Below are 13,556 nucleotides of genomic sequence, written 5' to 3'. Positions count from 1 at the left end.
CATCCCTTCATTTCTCACATTGATGTAATAAGGAAGAGAGACTTGGGAAAGGATGGCAACTGTCCATTCCTCAGTAAGTGTCGCTTTAATGAAGCATAGCATCTGCAGTACATGACTCTCTTGCTGGGAGTGACCGAGGGAGCACATGGGTGTCTGCCGGGAGACAAGCAAGCGCCACACTAACCCTTTCACACGGCTGTGTTTGTTCCCAGATGAACTGGCAGCACGAGAGGATGTTAGGAACATAAAGGGGAATTGCGGGAATGCTGATGAGCTTCCAGCCCAGAAACAGTAAAAGTATTGTAAGGACAAAAAACATTGTCTTGTCAAGCGCAGAGAGCCCAGCAATCCCCGGCACAGACTCCCATGATCCCCTGCAGCGTCACATCCATTACTAGTACCAGCATTATACCGATATGGACTCTGCAGCCATCCACACCCAAATTGGTACTGCACTACTAACGGGGGAAATAAACCCTCTTTAATCATGTCAATTTATTATTCAAAAATACCACTCATGTTATACTACCCAAACATATAATCCTCACAAAGAAAACGTTTTCAAGTATAAAGGTTTTGGATTCACTTCAGACAGGCTCTTGGATTCTGATTCCAAATCTTGCTAAAAATATCTAGGATTGGGCCAAATCCCAAACCCAATCTGGTATTCAGTGCGCCCCTACTGTATATCTGTCTAGTGCAGGTTTGAAGCTACATACAGCTTCTTTGTATCTAGTTATATGCTGCTATCCTTCCAAATACTGTAAATTCCCTTTCATTTGATTAAATGTTGTGGTCATATTGGCTTTCTCTGGTCTATACAAGCCTACATCGCATGTTACCTGGCCGTAAGGGCATCACCAGTCTCTCTTGGGTGTGTGTCCTGATCCCCTCGTATGCGCCATCTTTATATGCATGGTCTATCTGTTAATCCCTCTTTTTCCACGAAGAGCCATATTTCCTAGATAGCAGGCCACTTGTTAACGAACCACTATTCTACTAATCAATTGGTTTTACGGCTGTTTAAATGTTATGAAATGTCATCACTGCATCTATGGCCACCTTGATCTCCAGGATTTAAAGGAGAAAGAAAGCTACCGAAGCAGTTCATTGCCAATAGATTAGCCTCAACACTGCAAGCTATAACAATATATTTATTCTGCAGAATGCTTTACCATACCTGAGTAAACAGTCCTAGAAGCTCTCTTTGTTTCATTAGGATAGCAGCTGCCATATTAGCATGGTGTGACACCATTTCCTGCCTGAGTCTCTCACTGCTTACTTACATGTCTGGGCTCAGATTACAGCAGGGAGGGGTGGAGGGAGAGGAGCAAACTGAGCATGCTCAAGCCCAAGCCCTGGAGGTTTAAGCTGAAAACAAGAAGTCTGATAGAGAAGCCCATGTGAACACAATAGAAGGAAAGAAATGCAGTGTTTCTTTTGACAGAGGACTCAGAGCAGCATTACTTTGAGCGTTTACTTGTGTATTTATATAGACCTTTCTGATAAAGTTTACTTAATTTTAGCCTTTTCTTCTCCTTTAAATGCAGACGCTTTGGTCCAACTAATACAATTCTTGGTAGAGGTGGGGGGTGACTTCCATACCAGCAATGGAAAAAAAAAAAAAAACAATATTCACTTTCTGTTCATTAAAATTTTTGAAAAGATTACAGTAGAACCCCCATTTTACTTTTTTTAGTGGACCATAAAAAATGGTGTAAAATCAGGGAAATGTACTATGCATGATATATATGTAGGACCACAAAACAACAAAATGAGGGAAGTAAAATTGAGGTTTCACTGTATTAAGGACAGTGTTTTTATTTGCATTTTTTGCCTTTATCGGAGTGGTATTTTAATACTGAATTATAACCCTTTTAAGAACATGCAAAAAGTATTCACTTCATCCAGAAATGAAATGCACCACCTTAACAGACTGCTGATAAAGTTGCTAAAAAACCTCATACATTCATATATTAAATGTCACCAAAAAGATATGATTTTGGCACGCAACCATGCCTTTACAGTAAGAACTAAAAACAGTTTCAATATTTCTCAAGGCTCAATGTCCACAGCTTTATTTTGCAATGTCCAACAAATGCCCCAATACAGAAAGGCTGTGTTTCAGCTCTGGGTGTATAGGCAATGCCTGCAAGGGACACACATTAATTATACTGTGATATGATGACTGGATATGACTGGATGAGGGGTTGGCGAGGGATGTGGGAGCTGTAGTTCACCAAGGTTAGAGAAATATGTAATATGGACATTGCTCTAATCTTGTACACAGTATTATAGGTCTGGAAAGGAACACGCAAAAAATAAAAGGTGCGTCTCTCAGCATAGAAACACAAGCAGACGATCCCTGCAACGGTGCCAGACTCAAACAGTAGGGCAAACCAGTATGAATGAGGTTGTAGCTTCCCTTTGGAGCGGCTAGTGAAATCTTTTTTCTGCAGACACAATCAAAAAATTACATTCTAGAAACCATTTGGCAGACACAACACAGTTTTAAGGGAAGAGATAGAGGCAAAAATCACTCATTGCTAATATAGAGGCCAATTTAATCAACGGCAAATACTGGCAGAGATCAGTTCATGTACGAATTGGCACCTGGCTCAATGTACTGGAAAATCTTTCAGCATCTGGGAGGTGCCTGATCATCTCTTCATGGTCAGAGAGCATAAACACTACTATTCAGGTTACATTATTTCTTTATTTGGGGATATGGGTACAGACTTCTCTAAATGGAATCGGCATAGCTGAAAAGAATGGCATTCCCATCCTCTGCTGGTATTCCTGAAATATCCGTAAAGAAAATAGCACATTATGCCTGAGGGGGCCGTGCTGGAAGAGCTTGTACTACACACAGTTTATAAGGGGAGGAACGTTTGTTGCTACACACTATATTCCACAGCTTTATTGAGAACTAAAGCCTAAAAAAGAATACTGCTAGAAATGCAGAATTTTATATAATGTACCAGTACAGAGGGCCAGCAGCCCTAGAGCAGGAATAATGTTAGTCCAACTTTTCAATGTCACTGCACATGCTTTAGGTGATCTGAACTGCTGCTAAGAAGCTAAGGAAAAATAAAGTCTAACTAAAGTCGGATAAAAATGGTGTGCATTATGTTTTGGGCTTTTGTACCAGCCCAAGGCAACCACAGCCCTTTAGCAGTAAAGATCTGTGTCTCCAAAAATACCCCAATAGGTGGGTTGCCACCTTAACCCTTCAAAACCAAACACATATGGAATCCACAGCCTGCATGGCTAATTAGCAATTCATTTAGATGCATGCTGCTGACTGAACTGATTTTTGTGCATCTATTGTCGGATCGGGTTACAGCCCTGCACCCTGCGTCTGCATCCGACAGTCGTGTCGCGTCAACAATGCGATCCGACAATAGCATTACTTACCTTATTTCCGTCGCATCCGACGTAACGCCTGCGTTTTTGTGCAGCGCATCGGAATCGTCCATAGAGTCCTGCCCTAAATGAATTGCTAAGTAGCCATGCAGGCTGTGGATTACATATGTGTTTGGTTTTAAAGGGGTGAAGTGGCAACCCTACCCAGTAGCTCCCCATCTTCTTTTCTGCTGATTCACTGCACATGCTCTGTGCTGCTGTCACTTACTGAGCTTAGGGACCAACTCACAATATACAGGACACATAGAATAGAAATGTCACAATAGAAGGCTGATTAGTAATTAATAAAGATAATTACTACATGGCAGCACAGAAACCAGTGCAATTAGCATCAGAATTTAATAATCGCCCTTGTAGCAACAGCTTATATTACAGGCCAACCTCATTTTCTGCTTAATAATTTGCAGCGACCCCTAAGTTTAGCTTCTCAACAGTTGCTCAGAGCTCATTGAGCATGTGAGTGTCACAGACACTTTCCAAGATGGTGACTCCCTGTGACAAGTTTGAAGTCCTGGATCATTGCTGCTATTAAAAAAACTGAAACTTTAGGCTCATGCATTAAGTTCAGTATATAAAGTATGTCATTTTTAACAAATATTAATTTTTAGGGTTTATTCTCCTTTAAGGGTCACTGAAAATCATTAAAGCATAGTAGAGAATGAGGTTTCATCTGTCATAGAAGCTAATGCCAATTTACTATTAATCATATCTATGCAAAATACTTTCAATGCTGCCATGTAAGGTAAATCAGAATGAATTACTAATCAGGGTAATTTGGACTCTAGTTACTAGATTGGTTAAGATGCAAATTGAAGAGCTGCTGAATAAAAAGCTAATTAATCCAAACACTTTCAATAATGAAAAATGAAAACAAATTGCAAATTATCTCAGAATATCACGCTCTACATCATACTAAAAGTTATCTCAAAGGTGACCCACGTCCGCCACTAACCCGCCCCCTCCCCACCCAGGCCAATATTGCCTACCTATTTATAGACCCGGGCCCGACCTGCCCTAGAGTGACATCACAAAAGGGGCTTGAGTTTATAAATTTAGATGCCGGAAGTGCTAGGTCGCCGGTGGGGAGAGCAGAAGAGCTCAACAGGGACCCGGGACTTTAGGGTCTATTGGGCTGAGTAGAAGGTACACAATTCCATTCAGTCTGAAAATGTACACAATAATTTTACGCCACTGTTAAGCTCCCCGTACACGCGACGATTCTTCTTAAAGGAATTGTACAGTGTAAAAATAAAAACTGGGTAAATAGATAGGCTGTGCAAAATAAAAAATGTTTCTAATATAGTTAGTTAGCCAAAAATGTAATATATAAAGGCTGGAGTGATTTGATGTATAATATGTCAGTCAGGACACTACTTCCTGCTTTTCAGCTCTCTTGGTTTACACTGACTGGTTACCCTGGTTACCAGGCAGTAACCAATCAAAGACTTGAGGGGGGGCCACATGGGTCATATCTGTTGCTTTTGAATCTGAGCTGAATGCTGAGGATCAATTACAAACTCACTGAACAGAAATGTACCATGTGGCCCCCCTTCAAGTCGCTGACTAACTCAGAGTTATAGAGCTGAAAAGCAGGAAGTTGGATTCTGGATGTTTTATTAGATATCTGTTCACTCCAGCCTTTATATATTACATATTTGGCTAACTAACTATATTAGAAACATTTTTTATTTTGCACAGCCTATCTATTTACACAGATTTTATTTTCACACTGAACTGTTCCTTTAACGAACGACCAATTTTAGAGAAGTGTGACCAATCCTTCGAAATTATCGTGCGGTTAGTGGGCTTCGAACAATCGTACATCTTACGATTTTTCGGCCGACATCTGTCAGGAAATTGATCGGTCAAAAAATCTTTGTCGGTCCCAGTGCAATCTATCTATGTTTGCAGGGCCAAGCAGGCAGCTACTTTGTTTTCCTGGCAAATTGTTAAATTCGTATGATTTTCCCGAAAAAAACGTGGTCTCACGATGAGGATCGGATCTTTTAAAAATCTCAACATCTATGGCCAGCTTTAGAGTAAATTCAGAGGGACAAGCTGAGGTAGAAAAAAATGAGATAAAACGGTTACAATTTTACCCCACTTTAGAAGTATTGATAAAACACAAGATTTTATATAATGTAGCTATTTATAAGGGCTACTGTAACTATTGGAGATTTTAAAAGGCAATACTTTTGCCAACAGGACATTGGAGTAGATGCACACTGAATGACCAATCTCACTGGTGCTGAAACCAATTGATATCGCTGAACTCTTCCTTTTTTAGGGTTTATTTGAAGTCAAGCAGCTGGGACATGTTAGCTCTGTGTTGCACGATCACCTGGCTCTGGGGTCATTGGGAATTCCTTACTATTCATATCTGAACCCCACACCCAATCACCGAAATGTAATTCTGATGGAGGCAAATTAAAGAACGACTCAACAATATAATAAATTCAAAGCATTTCACAGTGACTGCCCTATGCTGCAGTGACCATCAATCTGCACTGTGTTCTCCAGCTGTTGCAGAACTACAAATCCCAGAGGAACTGTAAGCTGGAAACAGCTGTACAGCTAAACAGAGGAATATGACAACAAATGGTCTTGGAATTTTACCTCCTCTAAACTTCAAGGCAATAGAAGCAATTGCTTTTCTACAGCTATTTCCAGCTTCTCCAGCTAATACAAAACCTCTTAACGAAGAGAGACTAAAGCTGGCCATAGACGTGCAGATTTACCTTTACATCTGTGCCATCTCCCAAACTGCCACTAAACCATTCAGATCAAATAAAGTAGTAAAAGAACAGATCCCTGACGCAATCATACAAAAGTTATGTCCGACAAAAGGTGGTGATAGTCTCACACTGATATAGATATTATCGGTAGCCGTCAGAAATTTTCTAACCTGTCCGATCATCTGAACGACCGATCGCCATGGCACGTAAAATAACGGGACACACACGGCCTGAAAATAGTACGAAACGGAGATTCGTAGGATCAAATCTTTGCGTCTATGGCCAGCTTAACGGTTATTTGTGCACACGTATATGCTCCTAAATATTCATCAAGTCCTCTTCCAGTGCTACAAACTGAACAGTAATTGTTGCTTTTAAAGACCATTCAGAAATCCCCTGATTGTGCCTGTATTAGTAATAATAGTACAGTTAAGGAATCTCTTATATGGAAACCAGATATCCAGAAAGCTCGTATTTACAGGTAAGCCATCTTACATAGAGCTCACATTTAGTAAATCGTTTTTTAAGTATTGTCTTTTTCTCTGTAATAACTAAACATTACCTTGCACTTGATCCTAACTATTGAAGCATTCATTTGTAATCAAAAATATTAATTGTTTAATTTTTTAATTTCTATATAGTGATGTACGGTGATTTAAATGAAAAAAAATAAACCCTATATCTTTCATCTCATTTCTCCCTATCCGTACAGATTGCAAACCCTTGCGGGAAGGGCCTCATTACCTAATGTATTACCAGGTCACAATCATCCTGGATTATATTTCCCATATCTGTACTTATCATTTTCTACACTCTAATCACATTGGTAAGTAACCGGACTCCATACAGATTAACCAGCAAACTACTTCGAAACAGGCTCATGGCACACGGGACATAATCTGTGCTGGTGGAGAAGTGCCCACATCCTTCAGAGAAGCCTGTCAATAGTTAAAACAAACCAGAGATTTCAGCCCAAAAACACTCAAACGTATGTTTTTCTTGCCAAAATCTGCTTGTCACTGCTGGCGACAGGTGGCATCCATTAATACTAATGAAAGGCTCCAAAACAACGGCAGAGAATAGGTGCTGTGTGCCATAAGTCTAAACCCCCACTAGTGCACATCCAGTTCCTTTAGCAGTTGCTTTTTGATAGACTTCCTGCATTTATCACAAAAGCTTCAAAATGGCGAGGCTCTGCACAGGGGGAATAATATGTGGCGTAATGTGTCAGCAGTCTTACATTTGGAAGTAATAAAAGAACTGCAGTTACTCTACAGTCTCTGCTGATCTCCTAAGCAATAACACAGTGCCAAGCTCATTATCGGTGCAAGGCTACCTGTAGGATTCTGCCATTCCTTAGGTAACAACACATTATAGTATAGATACAACAAGCAGCTTGCTGCGCCCATTAGCAGCACAATAGATTTAAATAGGAGGAATCCTATCTTAATCCACAGCTAACACAGCTAGCAGTATAGATGACAACCCTTTAATCTCCATGCGATAAAAATGAATGTTACATCCAGTATTCACATCAATGCACATCTTACAGAGCTGTCACTTTTCCCACTAAAGTGTGATACATGATCTCAGATTACTAATGTAATCATGTCAAAAATTAGCAAATATTACATTGTGGGGTACATTTTTCTGCCTAACCAACGCTGATCAGTAAAACAACTCATGTAAATAACACAATAGTTTCCTTACCTTTTTGGCAGTGCTCATCCGACCAACATCGGTCGGCAAATTCATTATTTATGGATGACTTTTCACAAATTTGCATTTTCTCTCTAGCTCCAGGACACAAATCCACACACTCCTTCGGTGGCTTATTCCCAACAATGTAGTTGTTGTAGACGGCATCCAGAACAAGCGACCAGTCCACCGTGGACACATAACACAGTTCCGAGTTCTTCTCGATCCTGACGGCGCCACGTGTTATGTTACGCAAGTTGTACAATCCAATCTCCTTGAGGTCGGTCATCTCAAAGATAACAAGGGCGTAGTTGTAGAAGAGGACTCGGCCACGGATCACAGTGAGGTTGGGAAAGAGATTGCTGAGACTCACCAAGCCAGAAACCCGGAAAAGCAATAAATAGTCAGTGATAACGGTCAGTTTGGGGAACCGTAGGTTCCGGAAGTCCTCTGCCTTGGCATTTGAGATGAGCAGAATTTGCAGGTAGCCTTCTATCACCACACAATCTTCCAGCTGTTTAAGCTCACGGATGTCATTTCGGATGTCCATGTTGGGACCACACACTGTGAGTGACACAAACACAGGTCTGTTAAAATTTATATAATTCTAGACTTTTAGGCCACAACAAACAAGATACATTATGTGTTACATTCCATCAAATAACAGGCATTTAAAAATCAGTTGCCATATCAGGTGAGAACTGTACAGTTGCAATACTTAAAGCGATACGGACACATTCCTATAAAAATCATAGGAACGTGTCAGTATCAAGTACATGCTGCACCCGTAATTGTTCCCCGAAAAGCCGCCCCCAGCCCCCGTAAACCTGCATTTACCTGACCCTCGGACACTGCTAAAAGACCTTTCGAGCTGTTTCAGTGACACCGGGCTGGGGGCGTCGATATCCTTCCATGGGCTGATTATGAATGAAAACAGAAATACAGCCTATGGAAGGATCGCTCCGCCCCCAGCCCAGCGTCACTGAAGCAACCTGGAAAATCTGTTAGTGGTGTTAGCGGGTCGGCAGCACACAGGTTCGCGGGGCTGGGGGCAGCTTTGTGGAGAGCTTTGCGGGGGGGCTTTTTGGGGAACATTGCAGCATTTACTTTATACTGACACGTTCCTATGATTTTCATAGAAATGTGTCAGTTTTATTGCTTTAAAGAGATACGGTCATGGGAAAACATGTTTTTTTCAAAACGCATCAGTTAATAGTGCTGCACCAGCAGAATTTTGCACTGAAATCCATCTCTCAAAACAGCAAACTGATATTTTTTAAATTTAATTCTGAAATCAGACATTTTGTCTGTTTCCCAGCTGCACCAGTCATGTGACTTGTGCTCTGATAAAATTCTGTCACTCTTTACTGCCGTACTGCAAGTTGGAGTGATATCAGCCACTCCCTCCGTCCCCCCCAGCAGCCTAACAACAGAACAAAGAGAAGGTAACCAGATTACAGCACCCTAACACAAGATAACAGCTGCCTGGTAGATCTGAGAACAGCACTCGTTAGTGAAATCCAGGTCCCACTGAGACACATTCAGTAGGAGATTCAACAGCCTGCCAGAAAGCAGTTCCATCCTAAAGTGCTGGCTCTTTCTGAAAGCACATGATCAGGCAAAATTACGTGAGATGGCTGCCTACATACCAATATTACAACTAAAAAAATACACTTGCTGGTTCAGGAATGAAATTTCATATGGTAGAGTGAATTATTTGTAGTGTAAACAGAGCAATTTAGAAATAAAACTACATCATAAAAATCATGACAGAATCCCTTTTAAGACAATTCCGAATGTCCACAACGCCATACTAGAAAAGATGTTGCATTTATTTAATGGGAAATGTATTTTCCTTTTTATACGCCACTTCCTGCATTAAAGAACTAACCAGACATATACAAGCCCTAACTGGAAATCAGGGATGCAGAAAGAAATTACTGTAGTTTATTTTTCAAATATAGCACTGGATGTCCAAGCCCAGCTCTTATATAAAACTATATTGTATTTCAACATTGGTCTCACTTTAATTACTTACTTGCTATTTATATGTAGCGCCTCAAGCAGTTTGTCTGTACATAGCTTTGTTTGCTATGACAACCATGTCATGAAATAGAACTACCAATAATAAAGAAGATACGGCAAGGATGTGACCATGGGTCATGTATGGGAAATTTCAATATAAAAGAACGAGTTGAAGTGATTTCTCATCATTAATAGAAATAAATCCTAGGGATGATATACTTTGCAGCGTGATCATATCTTCAATAAAACGCCTTTCAGGATTTAATTTGCATTAGAAGTTTATGACCCTGTATAGATGGTTCCAATACATCTCATGAAATTATCATCATAGCTCAGAGTAAAAATGGTTCGTAAAAGCAGCAGCTCTACACTTCATTCCCAGTGTCAATAAATACCTAATAAGTTTTTTTTGGGCTGTTTTTGCTAAGAAAAAAAATCTGTATTAAGTATTCAATCCCAACACTAATCTAGCCCAGTAGCAGTTTGTGCCACTGCCCTTAGTCGTCTGCCGACAAATCGGCTATTTTTCAGGGCAACTAATCTCCCCAAACTGCCTTCCCGCAAGCTAGAATCTAAATCGCCGGCAGCGTGGCAGTCGGAGCACTTTGTTTTCCGAAGTCGCCAGAAGTTGACTCACGAGGAAACTTCGGGTGACTTCGGAAAACGAATAGCTCAGAGTGCCATCCCACCGGCGATTTAGATTCTAGCTTGCGGGAAGGCAATTTGGGGAGATTAGTTGCCCTGAAAAATAGGCGATTTTTCGGCAGGCGACTAAGGGCAGTGGCACAAACTGCTACTGGGCTAGATTAGTGTCGGGATTGAGTACTTAATACAGATTCGCCCGAAGAAAACAGCTTTTGTTTTTATAAACCCGTCCCCTCGTTATGGATTGCAAGCTTTAATGGCACAGGGACTGCTGTGAATGATGTATAATCATGTAGAAAGTGTTTGGCAAAAGTATCAAAGCTACAAAAATAAAAGACAAAAAAAAAAAAACCTTTTCCAACATCACAACTGGGTGACTGTTTGGAGTGGCACAAATGCCTTGGATACCTGGAGTTTGTCAGGGTCATTGCAGCTCTTGACACTGATGACACATATCTCTCTTTAAACGGATGACACATACCTACAGCAGAACATGGCGGTGGCAGAAGTTAAATAAGGATGTTGCAAAGTACTGTACTGTAAAATCCAGTCTGCTACAGATCTAACACCGAACTTCAGAAATCAGTGGATCAGGTGGAAAAGCATTTTCCATCCTGGAAGCAGATCTGACTAAAAGCAAAATGGCAATTGCGAACAAATGAGACCAAATGCTTTATTTCCAGCTCAGTAGGCAGAAAACAAACCACAATTTTTTTCAAAATGGATCAGTTAATAGTGCTGATCCAGCAGAATTCGGCACTGAAATCCATTTCTCAAAAGAGTAAACACATTTTTTTATATTTAATTTTGAAATCTGACATGGGGCTAGACATATTGTCAATTTCCCAGCTGCCCCAAGTCATGTGACTTGTGCTCTGATAAACTTCAATCACTCTTTACTGCTGTACTGCAAGTTGGAGTGATATCACCCCCTTCCCTTTCTCCCCCAGCAGCCAAACAAAAGAACAATGGGAAGGTAACCAGATAACAGCTCCCTAACCCAAGATAACAGCTGCCTGGTAGATCTAAGAACAACACTCAATAGTAAAAACCCATGTCCCACTGAGACTCCTTCAGTTACATTGAGAAGGAAAAACAGCAGCCTGCTAGAAAGCCTTTCTCTCTCAGCTGGGAAATTGACAAAATATCTAGCCCCATGTCAGATTTCAAAATTGAATATAAAAAAATCTGTTTGCTCTTTTGAGAAATGGATTTCAGTGCAGAATTCTGCTGGAGCAGCAATATTAACTGGTGCGTTTTGGAAAAAAAAACATGTTTTCCGATGACAGGATCCCTTTAAATACTTATGCAAACAGCATATTATATTTGATTATTTTGAGGGTTATTTTGTCATAGAATACTATCACATAAAAAAATGTTTTTGTGCTTTGCCATAAAAATATGCAAGATGACTGAGTAAAGAAAGAATAGTCACATCAACTTTATTTTTTCATTTCATGCCAGTATAAAAGAAGCAAGTTGCATTTAGGTGTTCCTGCTTCTTTAAACTTTGACAGTAGGATTTAAGCAAATACAATAACAAGCTTTCTAACCTGGTTAAGCTTTGCAAAAGTATCTTTATCCTCATTCCTCCACCTCCGTGGAGACAGTGTGAATTAGTCAGCATTATTAATCTACCACACTGTATTAAACAGAACATCAAACTTATTTTGCATAGTGTTTTTTTATCTTCTGCCCGTTAAAAAAAGTATAGCGCAGTTTTCAAAGCATTTGGACAATTGTGCTTATAGCAAAATAATGCATTGCAGAATAAGCACATGCAGAATAAATGGGGAGCTTATTGTGGCACCCCCAATGGGTGAGACGTTTGACAAATGTTGGCCTTAAGGTGGCCATACACTCAAAGATCCGCTCGTTTGGCGACATCGACAAACTAGCGGATCTTTCCCCGATATGCCACTAACGGCATGGCTATATCGGGGGTAATTCGAACGTTCGGCTGTATGGCCGAATGATCGAATTACGATGCGCCAAGGGGCTCCGACGGGTCGGTCGGTTAAAAATCAAACCTTCACGATCGATATAGTGGCCAGATATCGATCGGGAAGACCCATCGGAAGCCCCCATACACGGGCAGATAAGCTGTCAAATCGGTCCAAACAACCGATATCGGCAGCTTTATCTGCCCGTGTATGGCCACCTTAAGTTGATGTTTGTACAATCAGACATTTATGACAGCTCCAATCACTTTTTCCCCCCCATTTCCAATAATTCATAGCTGCTTTTCCATGGATATGGATTTCTCTGTGAATATGGTACATAGCCGGTAGGGTTTGATATTGTATGTATGTATGCATTATATATTTTAAATCCATTGTACACATTTGTATACTTTGATATATGTGGATCTTACAAATGCCTTTTGGATTTTACAACAAACCCCCCTGTGCACACACAACCTGAATCCTTACTTTGTTGAAAGGATACGGACCCAAATGTAATACAAACCACCAGATGTCAGCTTTCTGCCATATTACTCTATGGCAATACACAGCAACACAACAAAAAGTGCTCAGTAGTTGAGTATTTTCAGGTCACCGTAACCCAAGAAAACGTTAACATGAAAAACAATATGCTAATTCCTCTGGATATCTTATGTTGGTAGTGGCACTTGCAGGAAGTCAGTGTCTTCTTCAGTAGTTTGCCTGAGACCTAATAACAGTATTCATCTCTTGCCTGCAGACTAGCACAGCTGCTTAAAAATAAAATTTACATGCACTGACTGTATTTACATACCTCCCCCGGGTAAATCTGCTCTTGGCACAACATGCTTTATCCATGAGCAAAGTTGCCTTTAAGTCTAGTTTAATAAACAAAATAATGATGCAATTAGCCCATAATGGCACCACTATAAATCAATGTGTAGTGATGAATATAATGAAAATAATAATAATAAAGGTAAGGAGATATACTCACAGTTCACCCGGTCCATGGGTGCATAATAAATAGTAGAAATCAAAAATTGTGAGTTATTGCTCCAAAAATAATGACCAAAATATAGTTAAA

General features: G+C 40.3%; 1 protein-coding gene across 1 annotated transcript in view; it reads right to left on the bottom strand.

Moving 5' to 3' along the window:
- igf1r.S (insulin like growth factor 1 receptor S homeolog) overlaps positions 1-13,556 on the bottom strand; it is a gene marked incomplete at its 5' end in the record, with an annotated part of 159,890 nt that overhangs the window by 124,192 nt on the left and 22,142 nt on the right. Inside the window, 1 exon segment of the mRNA NM_001088265.1 lies at positions 7,872-8,423. Coding sequence (NP_001081734.1) covers positions 7,872-8,423 — 552 coding nt within the window.

Source organism: Xenopus laevis, chromosome 3S (assembly GCF_017654675.1).
Source record: "Xenopus laevis strain J_2021 chromosome 3S, Xenopus_laevis_v10.1, whole genome shotgun sequence".
Lineage (NCBI taxonomy): Eukaryota > Metazoa > Chordata > Amphibia > Anura > Pipidae > Xenopus > Xenopus laevis.
This window is presented reverse-complemented; position numbering and strand designations above follow the sequence as displayed.